Source organism: Pleurodeles waltl, chromosome 8 (assembly GCF_031143425.1).
Source record: "Pleurodeles waltl isolate 20211129_DDA chromosome 8, aPleWal1.hap1.20221129, whole genome shotgun sequence".
NCBI lineage: Eukaryota > Metazoa > Chordata > Amphibia > Caudata > Salamandridae > Pleurodeles > Pleurodeles waltl.
The window spans coordinates 1,389,632,630-1,389,647,866 of record NC_090447.1 but is presented as its reverse complement, the minus strand read 5'-3'; the positions used below and the strand labels follow the sequence as shown (position 1 = coordinate 1,389,647,866).

General features: G+C 45.9%; 1 protein-coding gene across 2 annotated transcripts in view; it reads right to left on the bottom strand.

Annotated features, from left to right (window-relative positions):
- The window catches only part of VSTM5 (V-set and transmembrane domain containing 5), a 69,026-nt gene extending 59,230 nt beyond the window's left edge, over window positions 1-9,796 (bottom strand). The window contains exon 1 of one of the 2 annotated variants that reach the window (XM_069202436.1): window positions 9,564-9,796. In XM_069202436.1, coding sequence (XP_069058537.1) covers window positions 9,564-9,648 — 85 coding nt within the window. In that variant the 5' untranslated portion in view covers window positions 9,649-9,796. The remainder of the gene's footprint in view (window positions 1-9,563) is intronic. The other variant, XM_069202435.1, reaches the window with a different exon arrangement.
- Window positions 9,797-15,237: the final 5,441 nt, after the last annotated feature.

Here is a 15,237-nt window from a genome sequence, read left to right as displayed (position 1 = left end):
GGAGGATTTTTCGTAATTTACAACAAAACCCAGATCCTCCAACAGAGTGCAAGCAAGACGAACCTGAGACAGTAGCAAGGTGCGACTCTGACTCTTGATTAAAATGTCGTCTAAGTAAATCACTAGGCGGATGCCTCGCGCTCTGAGAAAAGCCGCCACAGGCTTCATTAGTTTCGTGAAGCACCAAGGGGCGGAGGAGAGGCCGAATGGAAGAGAGGTGAAACGAAAGTACTGACCTGCCCAGTGGAACTGGAGAAACCTCTGCGAAGCGGGATGGATGGGAACCGAAAGATAAGCATCCCGAAGGTCCAACCTTACCAACCAATCTCCTAGAAGAAGAGTATCTCTGAGATGGAGAATGGTCTCCATCTTGAAATGTCGATAAAGAACAAATTGATTGAACTGTTTCAAATTGATAACTGGACGCATTTTTTCGTTCTTTTTCTGGACTAGGAAAACAGAACTGAGGAAACCTGAAGAGTCTAGTGAACAAGGAGTAATAGCCTGTTTTTGCAGAAGAGACTGGACCTCTAACGAAATTAAATTTGACATTTGGTTTGAAAATTGAAGAGGAGGAGGAAAAATCTCTTGAAAAGGTTCTGAAAAGAGTTCTATAACATAACCTTGTACTGTGTTTAAAACCCAAGGATCTTTTGTAAGATCCTCCCATTTTGACAGACACTGCGCAATGCGACCTCCCACCACAGGAGTAAAAGAAGTCGGACTTACCGAGTTGTGAAGAGCCTCTGGAATTACGGCCTCCCTTGGCCCTGAAGCCCCTGCTCCTTTGGGGATAGAATTGGGGCCTGTAATCTTGATAGGTGCTCTGAGAGGGACCGCGGGAACCTTGATTAGCGTAGGCTCGGCCGGTAAAGCGGTTCCTACCTCTACCGGCCCTGGAGAAAACCCGAGAAGCAAACACCTTTTTTAAAGATTGTTGCGCCTTGTCCAACGAGGAAAAGGTAGTCACGTATTTGCTTAGCTCTCTGATGAAAGAATCACCAAACAACAAACCTTCCGCTTTCACACCCGGATCTGACCCAGCTAAATTAACCAACTTTGGATCCAACTTGAGTAGGAGACCTTTCCTCCTTTCGTGAGTAATGGAGGAATTAGCATTCCCCAACAGGCATACCGCACGCTGCGCCCATAAAGAGAGTTCTTCAGGATCAATGGCCCTCTGATCCAACCGAGCTGATTCCGCTATATCGAATATGCGAGTCAAGGGACCCACAATGTCCAAAAGCTTATCTTGGCACGTGGACCAAGCTTTATCTACCCCTTTACGGGGGTCTTTGCCGTACCTGGTAAAGAACGTCAGGAGTGAAGAGTCAATAGCTGGTGTCACTGCTATTTTAGAAGATAAAGCAGGGCGGGACACTCTGATTTTAATTGCTTATCCAGAGGGGTCCGGAGTCTGGCAGTGACATAGTCCGCCACATGATCTGAGGGAAGCCACTCTGTGGAATTTGGGTGCTGAATGTCCCCAGGATCAAACATAGGAACCCCTTCTGAATCCAGAACCACGGTGGACCCTGAAGCATGTTTGGCTTTCTTAATTGGAGGAGGAAAGTACAAATCTCCAACGTCCTCATCAGAACTGACCGCATCCGAATTCGGGTCGTTCGCCTCATCATGTCCTCATCTGTGTCCAAAATTTTAGTTATTTTAATAGGGGACGATATATGTTTAGTTTTCACCATGCATTTTCTTAAAGACTTAGCAATTAACCCCTCCTTATTAGGAGGCCCTTGAGGAACCGCGTCCTCCGCCTTGTGTGAAACACAGTCACTTCCAATTAGCGTCGCTTTTGCATCTTTTAAAGAGGTTTGACGCTTTCTGCTTTCCACCGCAGAATGGGCCAGCATGGTTTTGGACACAATATTTACCACAGAATTCTCCAAATTTTTTTAAAGTTTTTGCCAAGAGGCAACCATAGCCTGATCCACTGAAGATTGGATAAAATCATTCAAATGTTCCTTTAAAGCATCATCCTCCTCCTCATGAGAAACCTGTGCCTGAGAGCTGTCCATGGTACTGAAGCAAACAAGCCCTCCCAAACAGGTAGGAAAGGGTTAACCTCTCTCTAAGAGAGGAGAAAAAAGTATCCGGCTCTGCCTACGGGCGGGGATAAATCCTGAGAGAAAACCAAGCCGGGAGCTCGGCCAGCGGAAATCCAGATGATCGCCCTGTGCCGATCGGTTTGTGTAAACAAACACAACCGGAGCGTCCCAGAGCAGAGCTGAGGTAACGCGGGGAGCTTACCAACGCACGAAGGCTGAAATAAGCCTTCGCGCGCTGCAGAGACACAAACGGTCACGAAGACCGTTACAAACAGCGCGCGCGCTAGGGGAAAACCAAAGAATGCGGCTGACAAGCTGGCTGTAAAACTACAAACGCAATTACCATATAAACACCTGGTGCATATTAATAACGCGCTACGATAAGAAAAAACGGAAAACGAGTAATACTTATCTTGACTGAAGAGCAGCAAGAAAAGAGGGCTGTCTTCAGTCAAGAGGGGTATTATTCCATGGATACGGCGGTGATTGGTGCATTATTGTTGTAAACTACTTTTGTTTTCCCATTGGCTACTTGTCGTTTGCCTTATGGGAGTGGTAGTTTTTCTTGACTGGAAGCTGCTATTAGAAATAAAGAAAAGACAGTTGCATAATAGGAGCCTCCGGTCTTGCCATAAAATTTACAGGCCCTGGGCACAAGTAGTGCACTTTACTAGGGACTTGTAGGTAATTTAAATGTGCCAGTTGTGGAGAAGCCAATGTTACAATTTTTTAGAGTACAAAGCACTTGCACTTTCGCACTAGTCAGCAGTGGTAAAGTGCACAGATTCCTAAAAGTAAGCAGTAAATGAGTCAGAAAAATAAGCGGTCAGAGGGCAAAAAGTTAGCAAGAATGTCAGGTCTAACAAACGTGTTTACAAAGGATATTTGGTAGTAAAAATATAAATGAAACCTATTCATTTGCAAAATATTTACATTTATATATTATCACTTATACATTAGCAAACAGTAGACTAAGTGGAAAACTCTCATTATATAACTAATATTGAGGCTGATCTCAGTGGTATCTAGTCAGACTACCGAAAAAATGAACCAGCAATACCTTGAAAATAAACTCAAGAATATACAAAAATGCCAAATTAAACAGAAATCCAGTGCACCATATGGTAGGTACTCCTGTACCAGCCTGAGATTTATAAAGTCTCAAAATTCAGGAAACTAAAATAATTAATGAATTGTCTGTCCTAAAATCGATTCCTTTCTTTTTTATGTATTTTAAATAAGCCCTCCTTACAAACCCCCTTTGTGTGTTTGATTAAAGTCCCTGTTTACAGCACTGCATTCCAATGTAGCGGCATCGATGTGCAGGAACGGCCATCACAGATTAGTTGAGGATTGCTGAGTCGCATGTTCTGCAAGGGTCATGTGCGAGAAAGGCTCCACGCATTTAGGTTGATTTGGCGAACGGGTGGCATAAGGGCCCAGGAAATAAGGAACGGGGGATGCAAAAGTGGAGGGCAGTTTATGTTTTTTTATTTTCTGCCTTCCATATGATTTTTTCACTCTTTTTGTACTTATTTGATATTTTTTGGGCTGCCAGTTTACTAACTGTAGATGTGGCGCATCGACATGGAAGGAACACGCACAGACTGGTATATGTGCTGCCACACTCGGAACTGCGTCACCACAGTTCCGTCCTTTATTTATAGCTTGGTGCTCCGTGCCCCTCCCGGACACGCTGAGCACGTTACTGAAACACGGAGAGCCCGAGTGGCTCTCCGTTTACTCTTTACATCCCTCCCATGTTTTACTCCACATGGACATAGATAACCAAACTGAACTTAAACAAAAGGTGAAAACATTTTCAATACGGAACAACCCTCAATAACAAATTAAATGAATAAACATGAATAGTCAATAACTGAGAACACTACAAATTCGTTCCTTAGCACCCTGAACCTTCAAGTCACTCACAAAGTCCAAATTAGACAGCTGGAGATCATTTCACCCTGTTCAACAAACGAAATCCCTCAGCTGACTATTCGGTACAGGGTTAGGGCGCAAGTCATATCTCGCACTTCTAGCGCTACCACTCCTGTGTTCAAAAGCACAACCAGGTCTAGTTTGCTCGATCCTTGTTGGCTCGGTAACATCCTTCCTTTCCACTGCCGGCAGTGGTAAGTCATCCGAAAAGTCCTCTATCTCTCCTTCATCATTGGTCAACTCTCTTAGACCAGCCCTCTTAAAATGTGACACGTTTCGTGTTACTCTCTTCCTCCCTCGTGCTGCAGTTATCATGGACCCTTTTATGCCAATTATTTCCCATACATCCGGCTCAAACGGCGTTCTGAACTTTCCTCCTCCTCCTCGCCGATGTTTCACGACCACTCGATCCCCTTCTTGGAACCCTCGATATTTTGCTCGTCGTCGGATACTTGCTCGTTGGTTGGTAGCTTCTCGCCGGTTCTGAGTGGCTTTTACGTCCAATGCAGGGGGTCTCCACTTAGGACCAGAGGGAATACAATCACGTGGAGACACTTTGAACATCAAAGAAGAGGGAGCACAGCCAGTGGTGCTATGAGGTGTTTGACGATACGCACTCAAAAACTGATACAGACATTGTTCACTGTTTTCATTTTGCTCGACTCCAATCCTTAGAGCTCTGTTCAAGGTGCGCATAAACCTTTCCACGTCCCCATTGGCCTGAGGCCAGTAAGGCATTATTTTACGATGACGAATTGCCAGACAGTCAAGGTATGACCTAAACTCTTGCCCTTGGAAAGGAGGACCATTATCAGTTCGGATTTCGTCAGGCAAACCAAACAAAGCAAACGTCTTTTGTAGAACAGGCCGTACATTTTCAAACGCCGTTGACGCTATAACTTCCACCACGGGGAACTTGGTATATGAATCAATCAAGACAGCAGTCAGTCTACCATCTGGGAAACTCCCAAAGTCCATGCTCACTTTAGCCCAGGGTTTCAGAGTGGCCGGTTCAGTTTCTACTGGGCAGCTCGAAGGATCCATTGACGTGATAATGCAAGAATGACATCTCCCTACCATTTCATCAACCTGAGTATCCATACCCGGGAACCAAACCTTTGCTCGTAGTCTTGCTTTGGTTTTAGCAGCCCCTTGGTGCCCTTGATGAGCCAATTCGATCACCTTCGACCAGAGACATTGGGGAAGCACGATTCTCCTTCCTCTTAGAACCAACCCATCATTGTCAGTAGACAACTCCTCACGCACTTTCCAAATACTCTGCATAGCGACTCTTTGATCAGGGCAGGACATGTGGGTCTTCTCTAGAAAATATTTCCATCTTTTGTGACTCAACGCTTCTTTGACGTGACTCAACATTACATCTTCCTGGGTAGCGTTCACAATGTCAGTTACGAGAAGTGCATTAGGGCATGCCGACTGCACAACCATGCTAACAAAGAGTTCAGTGTTTTCTTCATCTTGTTCTTGATGACCATCACACAGCTTTGGAGGAGGGTGTCGAGACAGATAATCTGCAGGATTATTCGCACCAGGCCGATACACAACCGTGAACCTATAAGGTTGAAGTAGAACAGCCCATCGTTCAATTCTCGGAGGCGCCAAACGTGTACTACCCGCAAACAAAGGGACTAACGGCTTGTGGTCAGTCACTACTTGAAACTCGTGCCCATACAAATATAGATGGAAATGGCGGCACGCCCAACGAATGGCTAGAGCTTCACGCTCGATTTGCGCATACCGGGTTTCAACCGTTGACAGTGCTCTACTAGCGTAGGCAACAGGGACCCACTCTTGATGCCTCTGTTCTTGTAAGAGCACGGCTCCAAGCCCAACGGGGCTCGCATCCACCACCACTTCAGTTTTCCTACCGGGGTTGAAATAAGCCATAGTCGCTTTATCCAGCAATGCATTTTTAATATCCACAAACGCTTGTTGTGCATCCGGAGTCCAGTCCCACCGATGTTGCCCTTTTGTTAGTCGTCGAAGAGGTTCAGACATGGTGGCAAGTTGTGGTATAAACCTGCCGCAATACGTGGCCATCCCTAGAAAACTGCGAATTTCCGTTGGATTTTGCGGAACAGGGGCTTGACGGATCGCTTCCGCTTTCCATGGGTCTACTTGCAGACCATCTTTTGAAAAGACATATCCGAAAAACTCTACTGAGTTTTGATAGAAAGCACATTTCTTCTTATGAAGGGTTAGCCCAGCTTCCATCAGTCGATTCAACGTTGACCTTAAATGACGATGATGCTCTTCTCTCGTCTTGGAGTAGATCAGGATATCATCACTTAGGTTAATTACCCCTGGCAATCCGGACAACGTTTCTCGAATCGCATTCTGAAATACTTCAGCAGCTGACGACACTCCAAAACTCAGTCTCTTGTACCGTCTTAGCCCCACATGTGTCGAGAAAGTGGTAATGTTCCTACTTTCAGGGTCCAGCTCCAGCTGATGATACCCCGCATTGAGATCCAACTTGGAGAACCACTGGGCTCCATTCAGATCCGCAATAATGTCATCCATGGTGGGAGTTATATGCCTCTCTCTTTTGATAGCCTTGTTCGGCAGGCGCATGTCAACACACAGACGAATCGCTCCTGGCTGTTTCGGTTTCGGTGCGATTACCAACGGTGATACCCAGGGCGTAGGCCCATCCACTTTTTCAATGACTCCTTGTTCTTCCAACGACCGCAACTCTTGTTCAACAACCGGCCGCAGATGAAAAGGCACCCGACGGTGTCGTAGAGCCACAGGGGTCACATTGTGGTCTACGTGCAACTTGATGCGTTTTCCTTTCAAACGTCCTAAACCCTCAAACAACTGCGAGAACTCATGGAGGAGGCGTTCCACGTGAGTGTCATATATTTGACGCGCAAAGAATACCAGCTCTAATTCTTCAGCCGTGTGACACCCTAGCAAAGTGCCACGATCCCCGGCTACGACATAGAACTTTGCCTCTGCTGATCTGTCTCCACTGCTTACGGCCACTTCCACAGTTCCTTTGAGGGGAAGGGGCTCTCTTCCCCCATAATTATATATTTTAGTAGCTGTTGACGTAAGCGGCGGGGCAGGTACCAACTTTTTGAAGAGGGTTTCATCCATGACATTGACAGACGCTCCAGTGTCAATGAGTACAGAAACCCGCGTGCCATTGACGTAGACATCACTCATGGGCGGCTGCCTCCTTTTCCCTGGTTTTCCTCCCGTGAAAGATATTACAAAAATGTCCTCATCTTCATCTTCCTCAAATACCGGACCACTCGCTGTCGCCTGCTCCCTTCCTTCCTCCGCCCCTTTGGACACAGCTCTGACATTCGTTTCTCTTCCTTTTTGTTCACCCGGCTTGTTTCTCCTGGACCTGCACATTTTCGCAAAATGGTTCGGCTTACCACAGCGGTTACACGATTGCCCTTTTGCGGGGCACCCAGCATTCGATCGATGTTCATAGCCACAACTTCCGCAGGCCCTCTCACTAGGTTTAGCGGGGTTCAGCTTACGAGGCGTTGCCGGGCGTGTCTGGACGGCATCCACTTGTTCCTCCTTGACTTGAACCACACGAGTCGACGACGCTGCAGCCATTGACTGACCTCTCACTGCCGCCATAGCATCTGCTCGTACCGCTGACAGTTCATGCGACCTCGCCAGAATCAGAATGTCATCAAGGGACATTCCCTGTTGCCGAAGAATGAGTTTTCTCAAAGCATTCGACCGACATCCTTGAATGATCTGCGCTCGAATCTCTTCTTGTTGGTTGAGACCCGTGCACGAGCTCACCAGTTTTCTCAACCTGGCATAAAACATATCCATTGATTCTACCTCTGTCTGTTGCGCCTGTCTGAGCTTAAAACGTTCATAATCAGAGTTAAGTTGAGGATCAAAATGCCTATTTAAAGCAGTCACCGCTGCGTCAAAATCAGATTTATCCCCTGTATCAGGGAGAGAATCAAAAAGCTCCTGTAACTCATCTCCACCCATCAAAAGCATCACAGACCTGCGCACTGCTCCATCCGTCTCTCGGGTGGCACAAAAATAGTTTTCTAAGCGATTTATCCATAGTCGCCACCTTGGCGCAGCTGTGGCTGGGTCAATCAGCTGGCTAAACGGTGGTAAAGAGGTAAGTGAGGAATGAATACTGTTGTTTAGTTGTGCTGGAAGTTGAGGATGTCCTGGTGGTTGAGGGGGGTTGGCATTATTAGCATTGTCTTGTGGTTGGGCACTCATGTTAGCACTGTCTCACTCCGGTGTCTTGCACAGGCTAAGATATCTTTTTATCTTTTTTTTTCCTGAGGGTCTGCCTGCCAGTTTGTCTTACTATTTCCTTTTCTTTTATTTCTTTTTTTTTTTATTTATTTGTTTTTTTGTTTTTTTTTATTTGCAGGTCTCCTCCTTTTATTATAATTTTTTTCTTCGTTCTTTGTTCTTTTTCTCTTTATTTGAGATCCCCCAGCCTCGGGGAGCACGTGTCCGGTTCGAAATCGGAAAAAAACGGTTTCGTTTTTTTTTTTTTTTTTTGTTACTTCGGGGAGAACACGTCCTTTCCCCAAGCTCCCCAGCCTCGGGGAACGCGCTCCTCAAACGAAGCCGTCACGCCTCCGGAGACGCTCCAAACAGAGCGCTCGGCTGAAATTGACGAACCTCGTCAATTTCAGCTGCTCTCCCGGCAGCGCGGACACGCCCTAGGGCCGGGCACTCAATGGAGCGATTCGCTCCCGCCGACGATCCTCTTCTGGGGGCGGGGCGGGGCAGGGCTCACCTTCCTGGGTTTCCCCGATTGGGAAACCACACGGCACCACCCACCGCTAGCGCGAGGCACACCACGAGGCCCCAGACTTCAATCGATCGTCACCAGGTTGACGCCGCACCACGTGAATTTCTTTCACACGCGGCAGCCTGCACTCCTCAATCGGTACGTGTGTTTTTATTCTGTACACCGTTATATGTTCTGCACCTACGGCGCGATGACTCGCATCCCGCTCGTCGCCATTGTAGATGTGGCGCATCGACATGGAAGGAACACGCACAGACTGGTATATGTGCTGCCACACTCGGAACTGCGTCACCACAGTTCCGTCCTTTATTTATAGCTTGGTGCTCCGTGCCCCTCCCGGACACGCTGAGCACGTTACTGAAACACGGAGAGCCCGAGTGGCTCTCCGTTTACTCTTTACACTAACAACACCTTGTTTCTACACAGGAGGTCTAGCTTCACTATAACCTGTCACCAGAGCTACCCGTGCACCACTGTGTAATAATCACAGAGCCACGTGACGCATATGTACACCAACGTAATATGAGTATTACAACTACACTTAAACTACATTTGCTGTTAACAAACGCCCACTGATTCATGTTTGTCTGGGGTCCCTTCATGTATGATATTGTATTGTGGTAAATGAGCCTCTCCAGTCTGACACACCTATGTGTGTGCCCCAGACACACGCAAGGAATATGAAATAAATAAAAATACACGTCCCGATCTCAATGTGCAGTGCAGGGTGCCCGTGTTGGTGGCGCGCACCTGTCAACGTGTGTACTTACATTGCAGACACAGCTCGGTGAGGCTCAACACGATGTACACTCCCGGCAGTGTGCACGTCCTCCTCATGAGAAACAGATCTATCATGCGTGCAAAGCCTCACAGCCGGGAAGCCTGGGATGGGAAAGCATCGTGGCCTTCCTGTGTGGACACACTCCCTGTCGAGCACGGACCCTCTCACACTGCAGGCTTTGACTTTCAAAGCTTCATGGTTTAGTGGGAGGTGCTGGGCTAACCAGTCTCACTCCGCATACCTATCAGAGGAGCAGTGCTGCGCGAGACGCCTTTTTGTTTACGCCCTGCTGTCAATCAAAGCATATGTACAATCCTCTGTTGCCGGTCCTGCACAGCAGTGCTGGGTGTTTGTGCGTGACTCATTACACCAACAACATTACGTGCGGTGCTGTTTCCGCCTGCTTGAGGGTAAAAAAATCCTAAAGCACAGCAGCGAATATGAGTAACTCACTGCCTCACCCTCGTGCGTGACGTACACAGCACAGGGCAGGGGGGCGTTTAATAAAGAAAATACTTAGATGAGGGCTAGATTACAGAAGCTTTGCACTAGTGTAAATCCTTTCGCACCACTTGATCGTTTAAAACGGTTTATCAGTGACACGTGCCTTACGTATGGTTGTACACGCAATGTCCTCCATTTTCGATGCACAACTCTTTCTGTAATATGATCTGCTGCAATATATTTTACTCCATTTCGTAGCAAAAATGCTATATTGCGTTTTGTTTTAATTTTTTTGCGCCAGAGCAGTTTCTGTAATAGCTGCAGCAGCCAAATTACAGAACCTTCACACTACAGTAAAACTGTGAAATCACATTTTGCACTATTGTGCTGCGTGTATAATGTGAAATGTAGACATACATGAAGTGCTTAATTTGTTGTTGTTGTTTCCGGTGCTGAGCACTTATTTCTTAGGGTCGGGGCTTATTCTACTGCCTCCAGCATGTGCTGCGAGCAAGACACATATGGGAAAGACGGAGGAAGGGAAAAACGAAAAAGAGTCATAAATGGAGAAAGTAGAAAGCTGCAAGAGTGAGCTGAATGGGCAGGGAGTGGCTAGAAGTGGATTGAAGAGGCCCGAGATGGCTTCAGGATGACGCCGCCTCAGTATTCTGTGTTCACACATTTAATTGCAACAGCCGCGTGTTTAAGAGGAGGGCTTTGGGCACCGGCACCTTATTATTTACAAATTAAGCACTGCATACATGTTGCTCCATTCCATATTTGTTTTATCTTAAACATATGTTAACAGAATGCACACATTTTTAGGTGCACTTCCGATAGTGGAGCAGATTGAACATGCACTTTTGTTGAGAGTAGGTGCATTCAGCATTTGTCATATTGCACTTGTCTAATCAAGCCAAAGGAACAAATTAACAGCTTTGAACTTTTTTGCAGTCCGCTCCAATCAATCAATCAATCAATCAAGCATAGCATTTGTAAAGCGCAGCACTATAACCCCTAATGGCATCTGGTCCATAAGGGTGTGTGTCGCCTCCGTAAAGCCACGTCTTGAGTCTCCTTCTGAAGTCCGCCAGGGAGGGAGCTGTTCAGGGGTGAAGGGGCTGGCTGTTCCAGGACTTGGCTGTGGTGTAGGAGAAGAAGTGGCCTCCGCTGCAGCTGCAATGGATGAGGGGTGTTGTGTGTGCACGGTTTAACGAGGCAGAGCATAGTTTACTTGCTGGGGTTATAGAAGCTCAGTCAATGGTTGATGTGGGTTGTGGAAAGTCTTGTATTCGAGTGTCAGGATTTTGACTTGGCATCTCTTCTAGACAGGGAGCCAGTGGAGGTTCCTGAGGTGTGGGGTGATGCTTGAGCACTTGGGGAGGGTGAGGATGAGTCAGGCTGAGGTATTCTGTAGAGTCCGGAGTCCTTTAACTAGCTGGGAGGGCACTCCGGCACAGAGATCGTTGCCAAAGTCAAATCGGCTGGTGACCATGGCGTGCATGACTGTCTTTCAGGTGTCGGTAGGGATCCATTTGAAGATTAGGAGGAGCACACGGAAGATGCAGAAATGGGAGGAGGTGACTCAGTTTACTTGCCGATTCATGGATAGTTGGCAGTCAAGGATGATGCTGAGGTTTCATGCATAGTCTGATGGAAAGGGCATTAGTCTGAGTTCTGCTGGCCACCAGCTGTGGTCCCATATGGAGGTGTCCTTCCCAAAGATCAGGACTTCCGTTTTGTCGATGTTTAGTTTGAGGCAGCTGTTTTTCATCCATGTTGTTACATTGGTCATGGCGTTGCGGAAGTTGGCTTTGGTGTTCTGGGGGTCTTTAGTGAGTGAGAGGATTAGTTCAGTGTCCTCTACGTTGGAGACTATATTGAGTCTGTAGGATCTGACAATGCCTGCGAGGGGGGTCATGTAGATGTTGAACAGGCTTGCACTGAAGGAGGAACCTTGGGGTACGCCTCAGGTGATGTTGTTGGGTGTAGAAGTGACGGAAGGAAGTCGGATGCTCTGCGTGCAGCCTGAGAGGAAAGAGGCGACCCTCTTAAGGACGTTTTGTTGAATGCCTATGTGGTGCTCCTTACTACTGGGGCATCTCAATGATACTGCAAGGCTACCACTGAGGCCAGCAGGTCAGATATCAATGCAGCAAGGTACTTACATGTAATATCAATAGTATAAAGAAGAGGTAGGCTTGGGCGTGGATTTACCAAAATGTCAGGGGCAGCAGAAGTGACATAACAAACTCTGTTACTTCAATGGGATCACAGCAAGTGCTATTAAATGACCTTTGAGCCACCACCGACAGAGGAAGTTATGTCACATGACCTTGACCCTAATGACATCACAATAGTAGATATCGTTCCACAACTCCATAAAAAGTCTGTGATTGATATAACAACACAGTTATTAACACAGATAAATGTCACTCTTAGATACTACCCAAAGTTTGGCTAGGGTGACGGCATGAGATATCAGGGAGGCAAAATTACATATTTCTCGTTTTATTACAGGAAAAAATGTGTGTACCTTCTAATAGGAGGAAACCATGTCTTAAAACACAGACCAACACTGTGAACCATGAAGATAACAAAATTGATACACAATAGTGGTTATGTTCCCCTGGATGAATTCATATGGACCATACATAAAAAATCGGATCTATTGGACTAAAGTATGTCTTATTATTCACACATTTTGATGTATTATCGCTTATAAGGCACTATCACTGATGAGAAATACTAAGGGGGCGATCATTCATTCACAGTAGTGAAACATGCCAACACATTGTTTAAGCATGTTTTGGTATATAATTATATCACTTTTTATTTAATAATAGGAGTGTGCATTGCACTACTGAACTGATGCATCTTACGGAACTGTAAGGGCAATATCTCGTTTCCCATTGGACACTGTAGAATAAAACTGTGCTCTTTAGGACTCTATTTGCAATCTGTTCTTGGCACTGCTTTTGCCACCTCTGAGGCCGAGAGCCAAAAGGCAGTGACAAAAGTCACCCGCTACCTCTGGCAACCTCTAAATGACAGGTAGACTGCAGTCAAAACCTATGGCAAGTAGACGTCAGTCAAAATCCATGGCAGGTAGACTGCAGTCAAAGTACACAGGGACAAGAAGTGTGATAGTAAGTGGAACAGGTGGAGGAGAGAGGACTGAAACCAATTTAGGAGTCAATGGATGTTTGGCATGAGGTTAACATAATTCTCATGACGATATACGTTTAGCTGCATTATGACTCTCAGTATTTTACACATAGCAAGCATTAGCCAGTGTCATTATAAAGTTACTGCTGCCTGTAATTTCACTTTAGATAAGTCTGTCTCCATCAGGTCACTCTATCTTTTAATTTCGCCCTGACCTCTTTCAGGATCTAGAAAGGATCCTCTGCGGGCCATGCAGCGAACCAAACGTTTCAAGGTGATTCCATGATTTTATGTGATACTTCTGTGTACAATAGGATGTGGTGATTTAACAGTAAAATGGGACATGCTCCTGTACATCACGAAGAACAAGAAAGTAATTTATGTCAAGTATGTTGGCTTACGTTATTTAAATGAGAAAACTTAGATGCAGCATTAGTTAGTGTCCAATTGAACATCTCAAGTTTTTTTTCTCTGTAGTAAAGTCCGTCTCACTGAGCACCAGCGGAACCCACGTGGGTGCTACAAAATGCGAGCTCACTCTCACAAAAAAATCAGCGAGGTTCACAGATAGCATCTAAGCTTGCTTAACCTCTTGACAATGTCTCGGTATGTGCTAAGCTCATATTAAGGAAATAAAATCTTGCCTTCATTTTCAGAAGTGGAATATAAGTATTGCTGTGATGAACCATGTAATGCATATTAATCATCAAAAGTGCTTTATTTCGGCAATACACCATAAAAGAACACACATCATATACCATTAAATTTTTTTTAAAAACATTTCATAGCATTTTACAGTTTGATTAAAATGATTAAACATGACAAATCGGGTTACTATCAATGTTCTACTTCATAGGACATATAATTCAGTGAGTAGTTTGGCAAATCCTCATCTGAAATTATTAACAAATTAGGAGGAGAGCTACCCAGGAGGTCGGGTAGCTCTCCCCACTTTCAGCTGGGGGGGGACACATGTTAGACCTTACAGCCTTAGGGTGGTCATCCCCAAACTTTTTGCCTGCCTCCCTCCACTTTTCTGACTCTGTTCTTGCTGGTTTTAGGACTCTGCGCCCTTTACCACTGCTAACCAGTGCTAAAGTGCACATGACCTCACCCTTAAACATGGTAACATTGGTTAATTCCCAATTGGCATATTTAATTTACTTGTAAGTCCCTAGTAAAGTGCACTACATGTGCCCAGGGCCTTTAAATTAAGTGATACTAGTGGGCCTGCAGCACTGATTGTGCCACCCACATAAGTAGCCCGTTAACCACGTCTCAGGCCTGTCATTGCCACTTTGACTTGGCATTTAAAAGTACTTGCCAAGTCATAAACTCCCCTTCTTCTACATGTAAGTCACCCCTAAGGTAGGCCCTAGGTAACCCATAGGGCAGGATGCTATGTAGATAAAAGTCAGGGCATGTACATGTGTGTTTTATATGTCCTGGTAGTGGAAAACTCCTAAATTCATTTTACATTAATGTGACGCCTGCTCCTTTCATAGAATAGCATTAGGACTACCATCATATACTATTTGAGTGGTAGATTCTGATCAGAAGGGGGTAACCAGGTTGTATTTAGTATGGCCAGAATGATAATAGAAAATCCTACTCATTGGTGAGGTTGGATTTTACATTACTGTTCTAGAAATGCCACTTTTAGAAAGTGAGCTGTTCTCTGCACTTAAAAACCATCTGTGCCTTAAAGCCTGTCTCCAATCAACGTCTGGGCTGGGCTGGTTGACAGCTCCCTTGTGCATTTCACCCAGACAACCACAAGCACAGGCCACTCAGTCACACCTGCACTCATCTGCATATTGAATGGGTCTTCCTGGTCTGGAAGGGTGCAGGGCCTGACACTTACATATCAAAGGCTACTGGCCTGTCCTCACACAATGGACTGCCAAACCTTCTACTGGGACCCTGGCAGACAGACCTGTACTGAAAGGGGAACTTGTGCAATTCAAAACGACTCTTTGAAGTCTCCCCCACTTCAAAGGCATTTTGGAGTATATAAACTGGGTCCCTGACCCCACCAACTCAGACACTTC